The sequence below is a fragment of the Trichomycterus rosablanca genome, chromosome 8, assembly GCF_030014385.1.
Source record: "Trichomycterus rosablanca isolate fTriRos1 chromosome 8, fTriRos1.hap1, whole genome shotgun sequence".
Classification (NCBI taxonomy): Eukaryota; Metazoa; Chordata; class Actinopteri; order Siluriformes; family Trichomycteridae; genus Trichomycterus; species Trichomycterus rosablanca.
This window is the reverse complement of record NC_085995.1, coordinates 2,608,044-2,633,189: the sequence shown is the minus strand read 5'-3', so window position 1 is coordinate 2,633,189 and position 25,146 is coordinate 2,608,044. Positions and strand designations below refer to the sequence as shown.

The 25,146-nt window shown below is 42.9% G+C and overlaps 1 protein-coding gene across 7 annotated transcripts in view; it reads right to left on the bottom strand.

Moving 5' to 3' along the window:
- gria3b (glutamate receptor, ionotropic, AMPA 3b) overlaps window positions 1–14,268 on the bottom strand; it is a 155,109-nt gene extending 140,841 nt beyond the window's left edge. For all 7 annotated transcript variants that reach the window (XR_010013484.1, XM_063000354.1, XM_063000356.1 and 4 more), the window contains exons 1-2: window positions 13,716–14,268; window positions 9,713–9,871 (exon numbers count right to left, since the gene is read on the bottom strand). Coding sequence is in view for 6 of the 7 variants with exons in the window: in XM_063000354.1 (XP_062856424.1) it covers window positions 9,713–9,871; window positions 13,716–13,797 (241 nt within the window). In the remaining variant the exon portion in view is untranslated. The remainder of the gene's footprint in view (window positions 1–9,712; window positions 9,872–13,715) is intronic.
- Window positions 14,269–25,146: the final 10,878 nt, after the last annotated feature.

Here is a 25,146-nt window from a genome sequence, read left to right as displayed (position 1 = left end):
CCCATGTTAAATCCTTGGCTATTCATGGTTCAATGTAGAAATAATAGAAGAAATACATTTAAGGTGGAATAGTGGAGTATTTCTCAATGAATAGTCTTCCAGTTTTTCCAGGAATGATGAAGGTCGAGATCTACTTCACAGTCTTACTGGTTCTTGCTAAAACATCCATAAATGTACCATAAAGTATTTATCAAACCACTTAGTGTGGGCTCATGGTCTCATGTTAAATGATGCAAAGCAATCGATGGACCTGATAATAACCAAACCTAACATTACGCAACACACACACACATATCCAACAACTCCATATTACTACCCATGGTCGGTTGTCCACATCTTTTTGGCTATACAGAGTCTCTCGCAACCTGAGCATGAGGTTGTCGTATGGCGTCAAAAGTGTTGAGAACCAGAAAGCAGATTTTGAGAACCAAAAGGCAGATTTTAAGTTCATTTTGTATTTTACATTTATAAAAAGTCAGTTTTACGCTTTTGGCTGCGCTTTTTCTCAATCACGCTTCTCTTAGTCTCGCTTTCAGTTTAAAAAGTTTCTCGATTCCACTTTTTTTTGTACTCCGCTCAGTTACGCTTCTCTCAGTTTTTCTCTCAACTCAAAAGAATGTAGCTATTGGCAACAGGACATGGTAACCCAAGTGCAGTTGGGTTATTGGAGTGAGAAATAACAGTTGGGTTATTGGAGTGAGAAATAGCCCAGCAAAGAAACCCAACTACTTTAACCAAGTGTTTTTAGAGTGTGTAAATCGCCGCTTGCCAGCTACTCTCTGTCTCTGGAAGAGAGATGGAAATTACCTGCATGAAAAAGGGAAGCAATAAGGAATGCTAACAAACCAAAAATGTATATCAAGTTTTTGCTTTAAAATAACATAAACACTATGTAGTCTGGCATTCAGGATTTAAGGTACTCGGTGAGCGGTGTTTATCTCTAGCAGCCAATGAGTGGCGAGATCCCGCCCACCCGTAAAAACAGTGCCAAAACTCTTACTCTAACTCTAAGAATTTTGAGTTGAGAGAAAGACTGAGAGAAGCGTAACTGAGCGGAGTACAAAAAAAAGCGGAATCGAGAAACTTTTTAAACTGAAAGCGAGACTGAGAGAAGTGTGATTGAGAAAAAGCGCAGCCAAAAGTGTAAATCGGACTTTTTATGAATGTAAAATTCAAAATGAACTCAAAATCTGCTTTTTGGTTCCCAATAATTTTGGCCCTATTTTGACGCCATATTGTTGAACGTTTAATTTTAAAAACCTATGTTATTAAAACATTAAGTGACGCTGAGATCAGGGCTCTGTGCAGGACACTGGAGTTTTTCTTTATGTCTTTATAGAGCTATAATCATGCAAGGACAGGAAAGAGCCTTCCCTAAACTGATGCTGCAAAGCTGGAAGCATGTCATTTTCATTTTCATTTTATTACACCTTTTAGCAACTGTTCTGGCTGAAACACATGATTTTAGAAATGAGAAGGGTACCGGGGGCGTCCCAGTACTTCTGTCCATACGCTGTCAGAGCAGATTGCAGCAGATCACAGCTGAGAGGGCGACGATGACAGGCAATTTAAATCTGCGCTTCAGTCAGACTGAAACAAAACGCAAACAGCCACCCATCTGACCCGAGTGCTCTTCACCAACACTCCTCTGATTCAAGCAGACCGAGCAATTTCTCAGCCACAAAGCGTCACTCAGTACCTGAAATATCCCTGAAGATCAGGGGTCCTGTCAGAGACACGTCCACAAACCCCTGTCCACAAACCCAGAATTCATATCTGTTTGTAACATTTAGGATGATGGGTCAATTAGGTGTAGATCCTGAAGCTTTAGAAGAACCGAACCCCCTGAGGAACAGACTAGGACAGCTGTAGCCTGGACTCGTAATCAGAAGGTTGCCAGTTCAAGCCCCACATTTACATTTTCAGCATTTAGCAGCATTTTATCAAAAGCGACTTACAGTACTATGACAGCACAGTAGACCCTTGAGTTACGAACGGTTTACCATACGAACATTTCAGATTACGAACGATCTTTTTCAACTTAACGTACGAACAAATTTCGGATTACGAACCGAAATTTGCAAAACACGTGACGTCACGAACAAGTTGACTCCGAGCGTCTCTCTCTCTCTCTCTCTCTCTCTCTATATATATATATATATACGTATATACAGTGAGCGAACATTCAGCCAGCGGACGGTGTTTTTCCGGTGTTTTCTTTATATTTTGTAAAATTCTATATTAAAATGTCCCCAAAGAATGTGCAGAGGATGTCCAGTGGTGAGAAAATGAAAAAAAATCATTATCTGTTGTTGTATAATTACTCCTGCCAGTAGCTGAGACTGTGTATCAGACAGAGAGGACAGTGAGTGAGAGAAAAGAAGGAACTCGGCTCAGTAAAGTATTCTTTCTTTCGTACAATTACACCAACAAAATACAACACTATTGACATAAAGAAGAAAATAATAGAGAAATATGAGAGTTATTTTGTTTCTGGTAAAAAAAAGATAATTTAAAACATTAGAGAGGTTAGGTAAGGGGGGGGTTGGGAGGTCTGGCACAGATTATTCTATTTACATTATTTCTTATGGGAAAAATAGGTTTAACTAACGAACATTTTGACTTAAGCACAGCCCTTCGGAACCAGTTAAATTCGTAAGTCAAGGGTCTATTGTATTTTTGTCTAAGCAATTGAAGGTTAGGGGCCTTGCTCAAGGGCCCAACAGTGCCAACCTGGCAGTGGTGGGGCTTGAACAAGTGACCTTTTGATTACTAGTCCAGTACCTTAACCACTAGACTACAACTGCCCTAACTGATTTATGGCTGAATACATTTTAAGCAGTTGCGGGTTAAGGGCCCTGCTCTGGTGCAACAGTGCCAACTGTTGGTCGTGGGGCTTGAACTGTCAACCTTTTAATTACTAGTTCAGTACCTTAACCATTGAGCTACCACTGAAGCCAGGTTGCCACTATTGGGCCCTTCAGCAAGGCCCTTAACCCTCGATTGCTTAGATTGTATACTGTCACAGTTCTGTCGATTTGGATAAAAGGAAATGTAAACGTACATACCCTATATGGTCAAAATGACAGTGATTTGTTGGAAGTTCCATATTAATGACCTGTGGTTTGTTATGAAAAGGCTTTTGGAGTGTGTCTGTGGGAATCCTCCTTCCACAGTTTCCTCCCAACTCTCAAAAACATGCAGACTGACAGACTAGATTGGTTGCTCTCAAATATCTCAAGGTCTGAGTGAGTGAATGAGTGAAATGGAAGTGATGCCCTATGACAGATTAGTGCCACACCCAGGTGTATACCCATCTCTAGCCAGTGTTTCTTAGTGCAGTGTATTCTGTATGGGCAAAAAGTATTGGGACACCCCTTAAAATCTTTAAAATCATGTGTTTTAGCCATGACGAATGCTAACAGGTGTAATAAATCGAACATATAAAGGGAATTATATGCTTCCAGCTTTGCAGCAACAGTTTAGGGAAGGTCCTTTCCTGTTCCAGAACAAAGCAAGCTCTATGAAGACATCCAGCATCCTGCACAGAGCCCTGACCTCAGCCCCATTGAACAGCTCTGGAATGAACTGGAACATCAAGTGAGATCTTCATGACCAACATCGGTGCCCAGCTGTACAATTGGAGACACTAAAATTGCCTTAGTGTGTGTGTTTGCACTGTGATGGACTGGCGACCCTTCTGGGGTGTTACTGAGGTGTCAGGGTCGAAACCCACTGCGATAAAGTGGTGGTAAAACAGACAGACAGTGAATGGATGAATAATAGACTTCATATAGAAACGGTAATCGTTTAGCTTGTCACGATCACAACATGGATTACACTGAAAATATAAAAAAGTGCAAAACCATCATTGCCAGCACGCTTGAACAATCCTTCGACGTCCGCCTCAGTGCACCGGTGCATCGATATCTTTCCGAATTCCTGTTAATACCTTTGCATGAAAGTGATCTGGTTTAATAACTGCTGAAACACTGACAGTGTCTGACAGCCAGATGTCTGCCTGCACACATTCAAACGCTTTATAAAATGACAAATCTGACTGTCATCAAAGAAGCTGTAAATGCCTCGTATATCTAGAGAGAGAGAAACAGGACAGATGTTTTGTTAGTTGCTTATAAGATGCAAATTCTCATCATGCAGCTCAAGTCAACACATTATAAACACGACTGTAATAAACATGAATGTCCTGGCCGTCGTATTTAATAACTTCTGCTTTGGGCTATCGAATAGAGGGTTGTAGTTTGAACCCTGGCCTGCAGCCACTGTTGGGCCCTAAACCTCTTGGCTCCAGGGACGCCGTACAATAGCTGACCCTGAGCTCTCCCCGTGTCTGAGTGGGTTTCCTCCGGGAGCTCCGGTTTCCTCCTACAGTCCAAAAACATGCAGTCAGGTTAATTGGAGACGCTGAATTGTCCTATAGGTGAATGGGTGTGTACATGTGTATGTGTGTCTGCCCTGCGATGGACTCACGACCCGTCCAGGGTGTTACTGTGTGCCTTGCGCCCATTGAAGAGCTGCGATAGGCTCCAGCACCCCCCCGTGACCATAACTGGATAAGCGGTTAAGTCTTCAATGGTCAGGGCTCTCCCAGGACCCCCACAGAGCAGGTATTATGTAGGTGGTGGATGATTCTCAGCACTGCAGTGACACTGACATGGTGGTGGTGTGTTAGTGTGTGTTGTGCTGGTATGAGTGGATCAGACACAGCAGCGCTGCTGGAGTTTTTAAACACCTCACTGTCACTGCTGGACTGAGAATAGTCCACCAACCTAAAATATCCAGATAACTGCGCCCCGTGGGCAGCGTCCTGTGACCACTGATGAAGGTCTAGAAGATGACCGACTCAAACAGCAGCAATAGATGAGCGATCGTCTCTGACTTTACATCTACAAGGTGGACCAACTAGGTAGGAGTGTCTAATAGAGTGGACAGTGAGTGGACACGGTATTTAAAAAGATCCACTCATACCAGCACAACACACACTAACACACCACCACCATGTCAGTCTCACTGCAGTGCTGAGAATGATCCACCACCTAAATAATACCTGCTCTGTGGTTGTCCTGTGGGGGTCCTGACCACTGAAGAACAGGGTGAAAGCAGGTTAAAAAGGTATGTAGAGAAACAGATGGACTACAGTCAGTGATTGTAAAACTACAAAGTGCTTCTATATGGTAAGTGGAGCTGATAAAATGCTGATTTAATGTTATGGCTGATCAGTGTAACATGCCACTTTAACAGCATACTGTGATTATGAGTCAAGCCTTCTCATCTAAAATAAATAAGCTTTGCACATAACTGGCACAAATCTTCACAGACACACTCCAAAATCTTCTGGAAAGCCTCCAGAGAAGAGCGGAGGCCAAATGAGATGGGACGGGTACAAGCTCACATCTATGTCTCACCAGAATTCAGTCTCTCCTCCATTCAGTCGTTGAACGCCCCGGCTTTCATAATTAGACATGCAATCTTTTCAGCAACTATCAGAAAGCCAGGCAGAGACTTGGTTATGCCGCGTTGCCAAGGGAACTTGTTCTGAATTCAAAGAGGCTTCAGTGAGAAACACAGACGCTGTGCCCACAATGCACTTCCACCCAGCTGACGCTTCGTCCTCTAGATGCTAAACGAATATTGCTTCGTCAGAACGGAACAATAATAGCACATTTTATCACCCAACTGATGACAGAATGAAAGAGTAGTTTATCATATCATCATCATCATTATCTATTTTTATTTATACAGTGCCTTCCCCATGCTCGAGGACACTCCAGCATGTTTGGATTGAGCACAAAGCAACAATCCAAACATGCCATAGCAGCATAGCAGCAGTGAACGCAGTTGTACCTTAGCAATGATTATTTTGACCTTCCTTGCCATACGGACGCAGCCGAGTGTGCCAGCATGTGGACTCCTAACTCGGATTTCAACTCGGATCTCAGGCAGTGCTTTGTTCAATATAACTGATTCAATACAGCAAGAAGGTCCTGGGTTCAATTCCCAATCTGGGTCCTTTCTATGTGGAGTTTGCATGTTCTCCCTGTATCAGTGTGGGTTTCCTCCGGGAGCTCTGGTTGCCTCCCACAGTACAAAGACGTGCAGTCAGGTTAATTAGAGATACAAAATTACCCAAGGTGTATAAGTGTGTGTGTGTGTGTGTGTGTGTGTGTGCGTGTGCGTGTGTGTATGTGTGTAAATATTCATTAATAAATCAACTGTACAGGCAAGGCTGATTCATGGGTGCCAACATTTTAGCCAATGTCAGCCACACTCACTACTAGGCTACCATAGGGCTACCATACCAAAAAAATTATAATCTATTAATATTATAGATAGGGTGCTTGTTTGCATGTTTTCCATGTGTCTCTGTGGGTTTCCTCTGGGTGCTCCGGTTTCCTCCCACAGTCCAAAGACGTGCAAGTGAGGTGAACTGAAGATACAAAATTGCCCATGGTGTATAAGTGTATGTGTGTTGCTGTTCATGGCCTGGCGACCTGTCCAGGGTGTTTCCTACATTTCACCTAATGAATCAGACCCACCGCAACCCTGACCAGGATAAAGCGCCGGTAAACCAGACAGTAAATTAATGAATTAATTAATAAATCAGCTGTACAGACGACGCTGATTCATGGGTGCCAAAATTTTAGGTGCATCAGTCACAACAACGGGAAGCTGCTTTAGTTTCCAGGATTGAACCCAGGATCCATGTCAGCCACACTCACGACCATGGGTCTCTGTGGGTTTCCTACGGATGCTCCAGTTTCCTCCCACAGTCCAAAGACGTGCAGTGAGGTGAACTGAAGATACAAAATTGCCCTAGGTATGAGTGTGTGTGTGTGTGTGTGTGTGTGTTTGCGTGTTTGCCCAGTGATGGACTGGCATTTCCTACCCTTTACCCAGCAAATATGACCCACCACAACCCTGACCAGGATAAAGCAGTAGTAAAACAGACAAGGAATGGATGAAAGAATAAACATGCTAAAATGCACGTCCATATACTTTTGGCCTTATATTGTATGTATTGCATTAAATAAACATGTATCATATTACATAAAACTGAGTGTTTGAGGGGTGAAGCGGTGCATTTTTTCTCTTTATAATACTGCCATACACAATACAGAATGTCATGTTAAATTTGTTTATGTTAAATTTGTGACCAGGGTTGCCAGATTTCAGACATACAGCTTAAACGCACCCACACAAAGCCAAAGAGCAGAGCAGGATAGCAGTGGTAAATGTGGCCTTACATGAGCGATTATATCATACCAGTATTCCCAGTACACAAAGAAACCAGAAGAAAATAAGCAAGACTTTCTTCTTTACATAAAAAATCTATTACAGGAATAAACATCAGCCTGGAATCTACAGCGAGGCGAGAGAGGAACACACGTCCATATACTTTTGGCCTTATATTGTATGTATTGTATTAAATAAACATGTATCATATTACATAAAACTGAGTGTTTGAGGGGTAAAGCGGTGCATTTTTTCTCTTTATAATACTGCCATACACAATACAGAATGTCATGTTAAATTTGAACTTTTAACTGATCAGGGTTGCCAGATTTCAGACATACAGCAGAGCAAGGTAGCAAAAGTTAATATGGCCTTACATGAGCGGTTATATCATACCAGTATTCCCAGTATACAAGGAAAACAGAATAAAATAAGCAAGACTTTCTTTTTTACATAAAAAATCTATTACAGTAATAAACATCAGCCTGGAATCTACAGTGAGGCGAGAATATTGCGAACGGGGAAGAGAAGAGGCCGCGCATTACTCATCTAATAACCAGAAATTGGATTGCTTATACAAGGCTTATGGGATTACACAGCGAGGCAACTCTAAGTTGTCATCCTAGCAAAATATCTGTTCCTCGCACGTGTTCGGTGTGTTATTTCACTGAAAATGTCGAGCTGGAAATGAGTGACTGATTACTGACTTATTTATTACAGCCGGAGAGGCAGAAATGAAAAACGTTCGGAGGAAAGATGAGCAGATTTCCACCGACGAGACACTTTGTGTGTTTCTTTTTTTCAAGTGAAATCATTCGAGCGGAGCAGAACATAAAAACAGCGACAACTGGATTAAACTTTCTTTTACACCCAAACCGGGGACCGTATACAGAGTTTGGGACCAACAAATGATCTTGATCTTGTATTGTAATAGAATTGATTTAAACTTCCATATATACAGTTGTGTCTGAAAACCTGGTGATTTCTCTATACAGACACATTTTATGTTTACATTCACCCTACACTCCCGAGAAGAGGGCGTGTCTAAATTCTTAGATTCCTTAAAATGCTCCTACTGAGGCGCCTTAATCCTGAGTGATCTCTGTATAAGTAGTGCGTCTAAATAATAGGCCTTATGAGTTTCATGTCTTATTAGCTGATCAGGTAGGCGGTAGGGAGCAGGGCGGGTCCCTAGGTTTTCAGACAGACCCTATAAGACACTCGACCAAAGTCATTAATATGAAGGCTATAACAGCCTCCACTCTTCAGCAAGAGCTGCAGTTGTCATGTAGCAATGAACTTTTGAGCTTTTCTTTCCATTGGAGGATGTTCATATAATTCTGGCGGCACAGTGGCTAAGTGGGTAGCACTGTCGCCTCACAGCAAGATGGTCCTGGGTTCGATCCCCAGGTGGGGGCGGTCCGGGTCCTTTCTGTATGGAGTTTGCATGTTCTCCCAGTGTCTGTGGGTTTCCTGCGGGTGCTCCGGTTTTCTCCCACAGTCCAAAGACATGCAAGTGAGGTGAATTGGAGACACTAAATTGTTCACGACTGATGGACACAGTCGTGAACAATTTAATGTCTCCAATTCATTGATGGACACAGTCGTGAACAATTTAGTGTCTCCAATTCACCTCACTTGCATGTCTTTGGACTGTGGGACATAACCTTGTGAACTGATGAATCTTGTGTATGAGTAACTACCGTTCCTGTCATGAATGTAACCAAAGTGTAAAACATGACGTTAAAATCCTAATAAAACAAACAAAAACAATACAGAACTGACCAGGGTTGCCAGATATCAGACATACTAATATGTCAAAACTCAGTCAGATACCTTAGTTACCTCTAAATGCCAAATCTCGTCTAAATACAACCACTCTCCCAAAATTCCACTTCCAGCCACCTTTAGATCTAACTCTGCCAACAACGGATGCCCAGAATGAAAGAGTCTAGAGGACCTGGATAAAGTGGTCTGGGCATCTTACAGTGATGCCCAACGGTTGCCAACTGCTGGTCCTGTTTCACGGCATATCCCACTTGACAGATACTACATGCCTGGACCCAGGACCCCCTGCAGGACGGATTATATCTCACAGTTGGCTTGGGAACTCTTAGAGATTTCCCCAGAAGAGCCAGAATCCGTGGCCGGGGCTAAACGTCTCTACCTGCTTCCAAATCGACTCTCACCAGCAGAAATGACTAGAAGATGAAAAGAAGTACTTAGAAGCCACTAGCATTTTATATCATTTCGGACACTTTTATGTGCCTCTGAAAAGATGATTCTATCATATACGGAGTAGAGATACACTGATGAACTGATACAGCTCATAAATTACACACTCGAGAGAATTCACACCCACGAAGCGTTTAAATAATTGAGTTTTTCCGAGCGACTTGGTTATTGATCATCACAGATCTGGTTGCACCAGCTGGAAGCATTAAAATGTTTGACCTACATGCATGGGTGACCGAGAAGCTGTTGGACGACTCCAGGTTATCAACGTTGTAGTTCAGATGAAACGGTTTCTCGGTCATGTTCTGGTTGGTGTTGTAGAGCTGGACGGCAAATCTGAAAGCGCTGTGCTCCTGCACGGTAGAGCGCATGAACAGCCCACCTATCAGGAAACAAGAACAGGTATGTAAATACACTGATCAGGCAGAACATTATGACTATCTTCCTAATACTGTGTTGGTCCCCCTTTTGCTGCAAAAACAGCCCTGCAACTGTGATGCTCTGTGTATTCTGACAGCTTTCTATCAGAACCAGCATGAACTTCTTTAGCAATTTGAGCTACAGTAGCTCGTCTGTTGGATCGGACCACACGTGCATCAATGAGCCTTGGCCGCCCATGACCCTGTCGCCGGTTTACCACTGTTCCTTCCTTGGACCACTTTTGATAGATACTGACCACTGCAGACTTTTTATATTGCCACTAGAGGTGTCGCTCTGTAGTTACTTCCATCCGTTTTGGAATAAGATGTCCAACAAGGTCTTAAGTCAAGTGTCCACATACTATTGGCCTTATACAGTGAACTATTAATTCCCTTGACTTTTAACACACTTTATTGTGTCATAAATTCGATTTTAAAGGAATATAATTACCATTTTACTCACCAATCTTTACCTAATCACCATATTTTTAGGGTTTAGGGTTTTAGGCACAGTGTTTATCTTGGATGCCCTTCCTTGCGCCACCCTTCTTATTTTTATCCAGGCTTGGGACCTGCACTCAGAGCACCCACACAGACAAAGCATACTGTGTCTGTGTAGATGCCTGACAGGCTGACAGCTCTGTTAAGATGCTGAGATTCAAACCCTGTATCTCAGCGGTAGCAGGCGAGTGTGTTTTACCGCTGTGCCACCCGAACATCACATATGTCAAAACATGCTTCTTAAAGATCCAAAACTGCAATATTTGATTCACTTAAGTATTCAGTCCCTCTGTTGTGCCACTCGTTTGCATCCCTCTTGCTTTAATTGATTAATTAACTTAATTGGACATAGTTTGAGGCAAAAATCTTCTATAAGGGCCCACAATTTACTTTGCATTGTCAGGACAAAACCCAAGTACAAGGATCTGTCCATGAATCACTGCAGTCAAAATCTGGCAAGGCATCAGCACAGGGATATAAAACAATATTAAGGCTTTGGGTGTCCCCAGGACCACAGTGACTACAATACAGTCGAAATGGCAAAAATGCAGCAAATCCTTACTAGAGAATGCTACTAAAATTGGCTGTCCAGTCATACTGTGCACAGGCCAAGTAGGACCTTGATCATGGAGGTAAGAAAGAACCAAACAATCACTGTAAAGTGGCTCAAACAGCAGCTCCAAATGTCCTGTGGAGAGATGGGAGTAACTATTGGACAGACAACCGTATTGTTGCAGCACTATTGCCACTAGACAGCCAGGCACTGGGAATCACCTGGCTAATACTCTTCCTACAGTGAAACATGGTGGTGGCAGCATCACGATATAAAGGTGCTTTTCATGGGAAGAGAAAAGGAGACGAATAAAAGCAGCCAAACAAGAACGTTCTTGAAGGAAACCTCCTCCAGAGCACAAACAAACTGGGGTGTTATTACTTCGTCTTTATCTATGATTGAATGTAGACTGATGGGTAGAAATTGGTAGATTATATCCATTCGAAAAACAAGACTGTATAGACAATATAGTGGTAATATAGTGGTAGCCTAGTGAGTAGAGCTTTGGGCTATCAATTGAAAGGTTGAGAGTTTGAATCCCAGCTCTGTCATGCAGCCACTGTTGGGCCCTTGAGCAAAGCCCTTATCCCTCCAAATGGCTGACCCTGAGCTCTGACCCAAGTCTCCAAACAAGCTGGGATATGCAGAAAAAGAATTTCATTGTACTGTTCAAGTGTACACACGTGTATATACACCGATCAGCCATATCATTAAAACCACCTCCTTGTTTCTACCCTCACTGTCCATTTTATCAGCTCCACTTACCATATAGAAGCACTTTGTAGTTCTACAATTACTGACTGTAGTCCATCTGTTTCTCTACATGCTTTGAGAATAGTCGACCAACCTAAAATATCCAGCCAACAGCGTCCTATGACCACTGAAGCTCTAGAAGATGACCAACTCAAACAGCACAACACACACTAACACACCACCACCATGTCAGTGTCACGAAAGTGCTGAGAATGATCCACCACCTAAATAATACCTGCTCTGTGGTGGTCCTGTGGGGGTCCTGACCATTGAAGAACAGCATGAAAGGGGGTAACAAAGCATGGAGAGAAACAGATGGACTACAGTCAGTAATTATAGAACTACAAAGTGCTTCTATATGGTAAGTGGAGCTGATAATAGTGGTTTTAATGTTATGGCTGATCGGTGTATATGACAAGTAACTACAAGTAAATGCATTTAGTTGTTAATACTGGTATTTTTTACAGTTTAGTGTTTTAATTTCTTAATTGGCACTCTGACAGGATACTGCATCTCCAATATTGACTCGCATTTAATGAAAGGTGGCACCGCGAGTCTGTATCTGACTGTATAAATGAATTCATAATCGTCAGAGTTAATCCGTTTACACTGAATATCTAAAAACGACATTACAGGCCGTACAGCCGAGCCGTGTTTATTCTTACATGTACAGTATGTTCATGCTTACTAGTCTCAGCTGGACTCGAATAATCAGTAACAACATAGATTTTTTCCCTGTAGATTCCATTTTATTCTCAAAATACTGAATTGATTTTAGAGGAGGTCAATATGGCCTAGACGGCTTGTAAAAAATAAAAAGCATTTATTAGAAAGTTGTGCTGGCACTGCAAGGTACACTGTAAAAGTGAAATTTACAGTAGGAAACAGTGCAAAGCTCCTTAGGTCCAAACATAGGTGTGGAAATAATACTGTGGGACTTAATTAAACATTAAAATGTTGGTGTAAATATAAATATAACATTGTAGAACACTGATAAACACTAGTTGTGAATGTAATGCTAATAATATAGACTGTAAATGGGTTACACATGTGTTAAACAGCCACAATATAAAATAATACAGTGTCAAATGCATTCTGTAAATGCTTGCACTACCATTAATATGTTTTTTTATAAGGGGTGGCATTATTATACAACATTATCACAATAGTAAATGACTTTTAAGACAAAACCACAAATAATGTGTGGAAAAACCCAATGATAATGGACAGGGCTCGTTTTATTGAAGATGCACCTCACTTATAAGATAATTAGATAATTTATTTATTAGGTAGGGGACACATCATGCCTGTCCCAAATGCTTCCTACCTCCATAGACAGGTATTAGATGTAATAAATACTGCAATACTGCATGTCCATCTAAAACTTTCACCACCAAGGGCTTCAACTCACATTGCTTCACCTATTTAAAGTAGCCTAATATTAACATACACCAATACAGTATATGTACCCAGTGGGGTCTGTTTATACAGGGTGTCCCTAAAGTCTGGACACATAGGAAATATCACTAACTATAACTAACTATATGTTTACTAAAACACACACATACATATTGCATCACAAATAGTGGAAAACACTTTAAGATGTCATTGATTGATATTCTAATTAAATGTATTGAAATGTATTAAAAATATGCATTTTGCTTATGTGTCCAGACTTTAGGGACACCCTGTACAGTCTAGTGTTGCCACTTGTCACTAGTTTTAATGATGCTTTTTAATTCGAGCATATTTACATCTGTAATGAAGCAGCATCTGCATTTGAATTGACGCATCGACTCTTTTAACGAGTTCATCAGCGTCCCAAAAATTGTTGGTGAAGTGCACGGAAAGCCCAATTAACCTTTACAAGGCTTACCACCCCACCTACCCACCCCAAGCATTCCTTAGAGACCCGGGTTTATGCTAAACGAGATCCAATCGCTCGATGCATCACATAGAATCTATACAAAGCAAAGCTTAGGAACGCTGGATGGACTCACCTATGTTTATCTGATTAGGAAATCCTGCTAGCGATCTGCCCAGAAGCCAGAGGAACATGAGAAGAGCACACAGTCGTGCCATTGTATTCTTTTGTTGAAAAACCAAAAGCAAGTCCTGGCAAACGGAACGAAGAAGTCCGAGTGAAAAATCACACGCACGCTGGAGGAAAACGCGCAGACGAACGAACCGGGTGCGCTCGGAACTGTGCGCGCATTAGTTTCATAGACAGAAAAGCATCATGAGATGTCTGCAGTGGCACTTATTCCAAAAACACGACGAGTACTTAAATCTCCTCCAGGTCTGTTCTGGCTGGATCAAACCAATAAGAAGCGCGAAGAAAAGGAAAGACGCGGAGATCGTCGGTGCGTCTGTGCGTGCCCGCTGCAACACCGCAGATGACACAATAGATGGGAGATAACTAGGATGTTAACCAAAATAACTAAAAGAACAAGAGTTGGGGTTGAGGCGACCTGGTGAAAACGTGAGGACGTTCCTTCATCCTAATTCACCGCAGCCAGGACCATTAAAACCCCGGGCTTTAATCCGCATCAAGCCCTATCCGCCGACTGAGTTTGTGCGCGCGTCCGTGCGCTCGTGCATATGCGTGTGTGTGTGTGTGTGTGTGTGTGTGTGTGTGTGTGAATCGTGGAGGAGTGAATCTGCAGTAACAAGAAGCCCCTGTTATCGATCGCCATCGATTGCTGCACCATATCGGTGCGCTTTTAGACCAAAAAATCGTTCAGCCCCGCGGTCATAAAATGCGCATCATTAACAGCGATTCCGCAAACAAAACTCACGCACAAAGCGGCGCAAATGACAGAATTGCATCGTGGATTCTCACTCATGCGTGATGTTCTGAGTGTGAAATGTTCTTTTCTACCATAAAAATCGAAAGTTTGCGCACACACATGCACAAAGGGACGTGTGCAAAGTATGTAGAGACCCCTCCTAATTAATGAGCTCTTAATGGGAGGATGTTATCCATTATATTTATTATACTGTATATAATAAATCACATGGAAACCTGTTCTAGCATCCTGTGCACAAAGCAACAGCCATAAAGTGTTGGAGAATTCCACTGGTCCTGACCTCAACCCCACTGACAACCTTTGGGATGAACTGGAACGTCTTATGCAAGCCAGGCCTTTTCAACCAAGATCAGTGTCTTCATCTCGTTTGATAGAATAGTCACAAATTCCCACAGACCAAAGGTCAGTCAGGTGGCCAGTACTGTACTTTAAGGTACAGTATACACCGATCAGGCATAACATTATGACCACCTTCATAATATTGTGTTGGTCCCCCTTTTGCTGCCCCATACACAACAAACTGTGATGCTCTGCGTATTCGGACACCTTTCTATCAGAACCAGCATGAACGTCTTCAGCAGCTCGTCTGTTCGCTCCCCACGTGCATCAGTGAGCCTTGGCCACCCATGACCCTGTCGCCTTTTACCACTGTATTGATAGATACTGACCACTGCAGACCGGGAACACCCCACAAGAGCTGCAGTTTTGGAGATGCTCTGACCCAGTCGTCTAGTCATCACAATTTGGCCCTCGTCAAACTCGCGCAGATCCTCACGCTTGCCCATTTTTCCTGCTTCTAACATCAACTTTGAGGATAAAATGTTCACTTGCTGTGTAATATATCCCCCCCATTAACAGGTGCCGTGATGAAGAGATAATCAGTGTTATTCACTTCACCTGTCAGTGCTCATAATGTTATGCCTGATCGGTGTATAGTGTACATCTATATTGAGGGGACACACATCCACCCCTCCAATACTCAGATTATCCCAAAATGCCCCCCAATATACTCACTAGGTTTGCGTGATGTTAGGATCCATCAGTGTTGATATAGCAGGAATGTATTACAAGGTTAGGTACCCCTCCCCACCACTGTTCACCAAAATTCATGGCTACACTTATATACGTTTCCCTTAAGGATGATTTTGGAGCGATGTGTTAAAAAAGAAGTCGAATAACGTCCCTTTACATGTTTATTTCACTTCATAATGAATTGCGACGTAAAAGTGGACGTTTTCCTCCTCTCTGCCCTAACAGGAGCACAAATCATCAGTTAACAGTCCAGTTTTCAGGCTTTATGTACACACAGCTCACACTGAGCTCTCAGGAAGAGATTAGAATCATATAACAGACTCGATAGCTCATTACTTTAAGCACATTTGCTGCCAATAACAGTTTTTTTAATTTAATTTTACAATTGCATTGAAGGTTCTTGGTCTGTCACTACTACTGAATAGAACATCTTTATTTTATACCTTATTTAACTCTAAAATAGCATTTTCTAATCAGGAATAATATTTGTGCATTTAATTAGGTTCTTCAGGAATTAAAACCATTAATTACCTTCCTTGATCTGAAAAAGGAATTCATTCATTATTAATACCAGCTGAGCACTTGATTAAAACACATGAATTTTGGAACGAATATATAGTGAATCTGTAAAGGCTGTAATCACAATATATACACTGATCAGCCATAACATTGAAACCACTTAAAAAACCATTGAAACCATCAGCTCCACTTACCATATTGGAGCACTTTGTAGTTCTACAATTAGTGACTGTAGTCCATCTGTTCAGGACCCCCACAGGACCACCACAGAGCAGGTATTATTTAGGTGGTGGATCATTCTCAGCACTGCAGTGACACTGACATGGTGGTGGTGTGTTAGTGTGTGTTGTGCTGGTATGAGTGGATCAGACACAGCAGTGCTGTTGGAGTTTTTAAACACCGTGTCCACTCACTGTCCACTCTATTAGACACTCCTACCTAGTTTGAGTCGGTCATCTTCTAGACCTTCATCAGTGATCACAGGATGTTGCCCATGGTGTGCTGTTGGCTGGATGTTTTTGGTTGGTGGACGATTCTCAGTCCAGCAGTGACAGTGAGGTGTTTAAAAACCCACCACCTAAATGGTGAGATTGACCCACCACCTAAATAATACCTGCTCTGTGGGGGTCCTGACCATTGAAGAACAGAGTAAAAGGAGGCTAACAAAGTATGTAGAGAAACAGATGGACTACAGTCAGTAATTGTAGAACTACAAAGTGCTTCTATATGGTAAGTGGAGCTGATGAAATGGACAGTGAGTGTAGAAACAAGGAGGTGGTTTTAATGTTCAGACATGCTCAAAATGTTCCCCCAGTATACCAAAAAAATGAATGAATCATAATAAATCTGTAGATTATAACAGGTAGAATTAACAGTGCTGTAAACCATCTCCAAACCGAGTCCTGCTCTTTTCTCTGTGCAGCACATACTGCATTATTCTATTATACCTACAGCAGTATGAGGTCAGGCAGAAATCAGTAAAGCTCATGTAAACAAATAACATGACATTTCCTTTTATAATCTCACAAAACTAAAAGCTATTCGATAATTTTGCACTATACAGAACAATGGAGCAAGTCACGACCATCCAGACTCCATCAGAGTCCAGCTTCCACATTACCAAGCTATAAGATCAGGGAAGAGACGTGTGCAACTGATAGATGCTGTATATTACATGGATGTGTCATTTTTTTTGGCTCCTTCAGTATTTAGGCATCGCCTGGGCGGATCTAGTCCGCATACTCTCCTATTTTTATCTGGGCTTGGGACCTGCGCTGAGAACACACTGACAAGTGCACCTCCCAATGGCTAGGCTGTTTAGGCAATCGTGTCAGTCCAGACACCCAACCTGCTGAAAGTATTTATTTTATTTATTTATTAGGATTTTAACGTCGTGTTTTACACTTTGGATACATTTATGATAGGACAGGTAGTTACTGCTTACACAAGATTCATTATTTCAAGTATTTAATATCGAACACAGTCATGGACAATTTTGTATCTCCAGTTCACCTCACTTGCACGTCTATGGACGGTGGGAGGAAACCGGAGCACCCGGAGAACATGCAAACTCCACACAGAAAGGACCTGAACTGCTCCACCTAGGAATAAAAAAACCTGGGAATCGAACACAGGACCTTCTTGCTGTGAGGCGACAGTGCTACCTCACCATCTCACCGTGCCGCCACCTGCTAAAGGCATGACTGAGATTCAAACCCTGGATCCCAGGACACCTGGGTGCCCTGAATTCAAAACACATTGAAGTTAAAATATGGTGATATATGGGGATTTTTTATTACATGAGTGATTAATATCCATAACCTAAGATCATAATGTGTTGATATAGCAGGAGTGTTTTAGAAAGACAGATGGAAAATATTAAGAATTAAGAACAAAATAAAAGTTTTTAGGTCTTGGATGCATTTGCAGCTTCATTATTACAGAGATAAACTTTTAATCCTTTTATTTTAAATGCATGAAAGCACCGGGTGAAACCGGCTCGTGATCCTGATTTTTAACGATGGATCAGGCATGTTTTCGCACGTAATACAATAGATTCTCCGAAAATACTTAAGAGCACTTCAATCGGGATGACTGCTTCAAATTCACCTGCTGGCATGGTGACCGTTACAAAAGAATTTCTGACTAATTGTGAACCCGTGAGCTTTTACTGCACACTAATCCAACCGTGAATTCCTTCGTGAATCTGATTGATAACCATGACAGTTTCAGTTCATTCACTGACAAAATTGTCTCTGTTGGTAGTTTTTAGCTGTGGAATTGTGAGTAATGTAGTTTTTTAGAGACCATACACCATCATTATATAATTTAAGTTGAAATGAGACAAGCTAAGGAATAAAAAACTCGCCCGCCTTATTATACCCGGCTCTGACAAGTGCACCTCCCACTGGCAAGGCTGTTCGGCTACACTCTCAGACTGGCAGATAGAGCTGAACCCTGGATCTCAGGAGTGGTGGGCTGGCATATTTTAATAAATAAATAAATACTGTCATAATAGTGGCAATGGAGCAACATAATAATATACATAATATACCTAATACACACACAGGAGGGGGGGGGGCAAAATGCACACACACACACACACATACAGACATCAAGAGGTGATCATAGGTCATCTTTTACACAAAATGACATATACTTCATTAAAGAACATGGTGGCGATATGGTCCCACTGTGGTTTACAAGATATAATGTAAAGCCTCCATGAAGGGGCATTCGTATACGAGTTCAGTTTGTGTTTATGTGCTTGTTAAAATGGAGTTTATTTAATTATTATTAATCCTCTTTGCGAACCATTTTTTGGCTCACGATCCACCCGAGGGTCACGACCCATGATACACCACCTTTTAGGGTCCCTTATAGGGTTATCTATTAAAGAGCGTATACATTTTGGCCCCCTCTGTATATGTACATGTTTATTATCTTAGTTCCAGTAAGGCTCGTTAGTTTTTCCTGAGGGAACGTCGCTGTTCTTTGAGCGTCCAAAAAGGTGGAGATCAGATGGAGCTAACTCTGGACTATAAGCGTCTCTCAGTGTCCCAGACACGACTGATTACTCCAACTCCACCCTCACCGCTTATAACCAAAACATAAAAGTGAGGAAACTTTTTGAAGATCCCTGGTACATATACAGAAAGCTGAGTAAGAGCTTTCGGCACTAACATGCTGCCTCGAGAACACAGACACTGTCTGGTAGGAGTGTGACGGTCCTTATCAGCAGCTCAGCCTGACACACATCTCATTCGGGCCTGAGGGGCCCGTACATGTTCTCGTATATCTCCGCTACACAGGACCCTAAGAGCGCTCTTCACACTGAAAGGAACTCTGGGTAATCAAGTTATCACTGCCGGGCGGGCAATCAGGACTACCCCTGGTGGTCAGAGCTCGGAAAACCGTTTGTTCCCGGACGATCGGATTACCAAAAAGCCCTGGCGGGGGAGATTACGTCCGGCACGCCGCTAATGATAACGAGCAAATGGATTTATCAAGATCGGAACACAAATGGAGGATCATCAGCTGATCCTGTACTCAAAAACTTCCGGTAATTTCCAGACGTTTCATTCTTCACACACGCAGCTTTCACCCCGTAATTTACACACTCGGATCCTTTCATATAGAAAACACAGAACACACAGTGAGACTCATGATAAGTCACACACACAGTGGATATAATTGAACCCAAATACACTATCTGTCCAAAAGTATGTGGACATGCCCTCTTGATGATCAACTCTTCGAGTTCGACTCTCAGGTCTGCTATCGGTCGGCTGGACACCCCCTAGCGGGCTTGATTGGCAGTGCGGACAGTGCAGCGGACAAAACCGTCCACTAAGGTGGCACGGTGGCCCCACAGCAAGAAGGTCCTGAGTTCGATTCCCAGGTGGAGCAGTCCAGGTCCTTTCTGTGTAGTTTGCATGTTCTCCTCGTGTCTGTGTGGGTTTCCTCCCACAGTCCAAAGACGTGCAAGTGAGGTGAACTGGAGATACAAAATTGTCAGTGACTGTTTGGCATTAGGGTGGCACGGTGGCTCGGTGGGTAGCACTGCCTCCTCACAGCAAGAAGGTCCTGGGTTCGATCCTTAGACCGGGCAGTCCGGGTCCTTTCTGTGTGGAGTTTGCATGTTCTCCCCATGTCCTCCCACAGTCCAAAAAATGCAATCAGGTTAATTGGAGACACTGAATTGCCTTATAGGTGAATGGGTGTGTGTATATGTGTGTGTGTGTCTGCCCTGCGATGGACTGTCTCCCCGTCCAGGGTGCTACTGTGTGCCTTGCGCCCATTGAAAAGCTGGGATAGGCTCCAGCACCCTCCCACGACCCTGATTGGATAAGCGGTTTAGAAAGTGAGTGAGTGTTTGGCATTAAACTTGAACTGATGAATGTCCTGTCTGAAGTGTAAAACACGTTAAAGGCTGCTGGGTGGGAAAAGACCGGACTAAAATGTGGGTGAGGTCTTCGATGCTGTGTAAGGACCCTGGTTAGGAGCCCGGGGCGCCTGTACAGAACGTATAAGGCACCTCAGTAGGAGCATTTTAAAGAATCTAAGAATTTAGACATGCCCTCTTCTCAGGAGAGTAGGGTGGCGTAAAAGTGATCTGTGTGGAGAGATCAACAGGTTTTCAGACAGAACACTAAACACTATCGAGATGAATTGGAATGCCAATTGCAAGCCAGGCCTCCATCAGTCCACCAGTGCCTGACCTCACAAATGTTTCTTTGATTAAACGTCCAGTCCAAAATCTAAAACCCAGAATAATGTAGCTTGTGTATAATATCTGTTGTGGTTTGATTGTTTATAATCATATAAAACCATCTGGCAGCGCGCGGCTCGAGCACAACCGACGCCCATCTTCTTTCCTGAAGGGGCATTTCTTCACCGCAACAGTTGTTCCATCAATTCTCCTCCTAATTAAATCAATTGCATTCATCACAGGACTCGCGCGCGTGGCTCATGCGCCCCGCTAATAGAAGTGGCTCAGAAGAGTTAGCGGTGCCGCCACCCCGCCGCTCGGTTCCTCGCACCTTTTTACAAGCAATTACGCACGCGTGAACGGGATCGGCTTCATCACCGACTACTGATCTACTGATCAACACGGACGTGCGGAGGAGGCTAGCGTTGTTCCTGAGGAGGGAAACAGGTTGCCGCGGCTAATGAGAGAACTAGAGCTGCATACACACCTACTGGAATGACAGTGTGGAAGGTTGCGCCCGGTCGTGTCCAGGTATTACATATGTATGTTGTCCTGGTCCGTTTTAGATGCCAGTAACAACAACGTTCTTCGAATTGGTCTCATCGATTACTCTTTGTGAGAAGTTCGGCATTTATACCACCTCTTAAAATCATGACAGTATGTACTGTAGATTGGTTACTTTTATTTCCCCCAAGATGTAAATGGTGGTGGTGTGTTAGTGTGTGTTGTGCTGGTATGAGTGGATCAGACTCAGCGGCGCTGCTGGAGTTTTTAAACACCGCACTGTCACTGAGAATAGTCCACCAACCAAATATATCCAGCCAACTGCGCCCCGTGGGCAGCGTCCTGTGACCACTGATGAAGCTCTAGAAGATGAGCAACTCAAACAGCAGCAATAGATGAGCGATCGTCTCTGACTTAACATCTACAAGGTGGACCGACTAGGTAGGAGTGTCTAATAGAGTGGACAGTGAGTGGACACCGTCCACTCTATTGGACCTCTATTGGACCGCCCAGCCCACCGGTAGCAGAGCTGAGATTAAACTCGGGAGAGATCAGAATCCCAGCGCTGGTGTGTTTGCAGAATATCCTGCTGCGCCACCTTGGCGCCTAAAAAATATTTTCAGTTCTGTGAGTTTTGGAAGTGCGGCGAGGTTTGTGGGTGGTGGGGTTGGGGGGTCTGTTATTGACAGATGAGAGGCACATCTCCACGGGAGTCTCAGCATGCGGGGGGCTGTGGTGCATCTACAGGGGGGCTGCAGATTAAAATCTCGTTTCCAAAAACAGGAAATACAGAAAATACAGTTCTCCTGTCAGACGAGCTGGTGGCGATGCGGAGCGGTGGAGCGGTGCAGCGCTGCTCTGATCAGACGGGTTCCAGTCTTCTGTTTTGGTAACGATGCTGATAAACGATGCTGAAAAAGGTTCCTTAAGACTCTCACAAGACTTCTGTGGGAATTTGTGCCCTTTCAGTCAAAGATGACAGCATTTGTATGGCTGGGTGTGTTCCAGTTCATACCAGAGCTGTTGAGTGAGACTGAGATCAGGACTTTGTGCAGGACTCTGGAGTTTCTTTAAAGTGCTACTGTCATGCTAGAACAGGAAAGGACCTTCCCTAAGCTGTTGGTGCCAAGTTGGAAGAGTAATTTCCTTGTTATTGATTTATTACAGCTGTTAGTGATTGTTGTGGCTGGAACACATGAATTTAAAAATTAGAAGGGGCGTCCCAATAGTTTTGCCCATATACAGTAGTATCAATCTTAGCAGCTGATTTAAAACTGATCTTAATAAAATCCAATTAAAAGTAGAAACATATTAAGTTAATAGTAAAGAGTATGTACAACCCCAAATCAGAAAAAGTTGGGACAGTATGGAAAATGAAATAATAAAAAACCTTTACTTCGACTTTTATTTGATGTCAGACAGGATGAACCTGAGATATTTCATGTTTTATCTGCTCAACTTAATTTAATTTATTAATAAACATCCATTCCTGCATTTTAGACCTGCAACACATTCCAAAAAAAGTTGGGATAGTAAAGCATTTACCACTTTGTAACGTTGCCGTTCCTTTTCACCACACTTAAAAGACATTTTGGCACCGAGGAGACCAAGTGATTTAGTGTTTCAGCTTTAATTTTGTCTCGTTCTTCCTGCAAACACGTCTTAAGATGTGCAACAGTACGGGGGGTCGTCGTTGTCGCATTTTTCATTTCAAAATTCTGTTTCGTCTTTGGAATGCTGGAATGGAATGCTGATTCATCCGACCACAATACACGTTTCTACTGTGTGATGGTCCATCCTAGATGCCTCCGAGCCCGGAGAAGTCGACGCCGCTTCTGGACGTGGTTAACATAAGGCTTCTTTTCTGCACAGTAAAGTTTTAAGTTGCATTTGTGCAGTAACTCTGTATTGTAGAGCTTGATAAAGGTTTGATAAACTAATCCCTCACCCATGTGGTTATATCAGCTGGTGTTGAGTGGAGGTTCTTGATGCGGCGCCGTCTGAGGGATGGAAGATCACAGGTGTTCAGATTAAGCTTGCACCATCGGCCTTTAAGCACTGAAATTCCTCCTGATTCTTTGTAGAGGGAGAAATATGCAAATCCCTTCCGATCTTTCTTTGAGGTTCATTGTTTTCAATCATTTTCTCACACATTTGTGGACAAACTGGATCCTCTGATCATCTTTACTCATCAGAGACTCTCAGCCTTTCCTGGATGCTGCTTTTGTACCAAACCATGAACACAATCACCTGTTCAGAATCACATCATTATTTAGTTTTTTCACCTCATTACTAGCCCTAAATTGCCCCCGTCCCAACTTTTTTTGGAATGTGTTGCAGGCCTGAAATGCAGGAATGGATGTTTATTAATAAATGAAATGAAGTTGAGCAGATAAAACATGAAATATCTCAGGTTCATCCTGAATGTAAGGAACAATGTGTTTTTATTTTATTAGCATTTTCCATGCTGTCCCAACTTTTTCTGATTTGGGGTTGTAGATTCTTGCTGGTGTGATGCACAGAAGAATTACTGTAGCTATAAAGACCCACACCTATTAGGAAATATAAACCATTAGCTCCTTGAACATAAACAACGCCAGCTGATCCCGCTAGATTAAAATCCGCCTCACCTCCCGTGTGCCTCGCGCTTGACAGGTTGGGGCGTGTTCAGATTAGGCACAGGTGCCGTTAGCATTTGCGCTAACAGCGGGATCTGGTGCACATATGAGGTTCTCCTGAACATCACGTTCCCCGGAGAGAACAGCAGGCCGGACGGACGTTCCACTGGGAACCGGTCAGCGCCGAAAAAAAGCTCAGAGAGACACGTACCGTCTGCTTTTTGAAATCAAACACAGAACCATGAGGAGACGCAGATGATTTTTGTGATGAATGAGGACAGAAGGAAAACGTGGTGTTAGCCATTTTATATACAGCAGCTAAAAGTGCTGCATCTGCTCTGTGGATTATATTTCACTGCTAATAAAATTCAGGTTAATCAGTTTATATATTCATCATATACAACCACCTCCTATACCATATAGAAGCACTTTGTAGTTCTACAATTACTGACTGTAGTCCATCTGTTTCTCTACATGCTTTATTATCCCACTTTTACCCTGATCTTCAATGGTCAGGACCCCCACAGGACCACCACAGAGCAGGTATTATTTTGGTGGTGGATCATTCTCAGCACTGCAGTGACACTGACATGGTGGTGGTGTGTTAGTGTGTGTTGTGCTGGAGTTTTTAAATACCGTGTCCACTCACTGTCCACTCTATTAGACACTCCTACCTAGTCGGTCCACCTTGTAGATGTAAAGTCAGACACGATCGCTCATCTATTGCTGCTGTTTGAGTCGGCCACCTTCATCAGTGGACACAGGACGCTGCCCACGGGGCGCTGTTGGCTGGATATTTGTGGTTGGTGGACTATTCTCAGTCCAGCAGTGACAGTGAGGTGTTTAAAAACTCCAGCAGCGCCGCTGTGTCTGATCCACTCATACCAGCACAACACACACTAACACACCACCACCGTGTCAGTGTCACTGCAGTGCTGAGAATGATCCACCACCTAAATAATACCTGCTCTGTGGGGGTCCTGACCATTGAAGAACAGGATGAAAGGGGGGTAACAAAGCATGTAGAGAAACAGATGGACTACAGTCAGTAATTGTAGAACTACAAAGTGCTTCTATATGGTAAGTGTGGTAAGGTGTATGGTAAGTCGTACCCAATTACCTGATCCAATCATCTAATGATCACAATGATCCAACATACACTATACGGCCAATACATACAATAAAATACATGCTTTAAACTTTGTGTTAACAGTATAAAGAAGGTCCCTGTTATCTC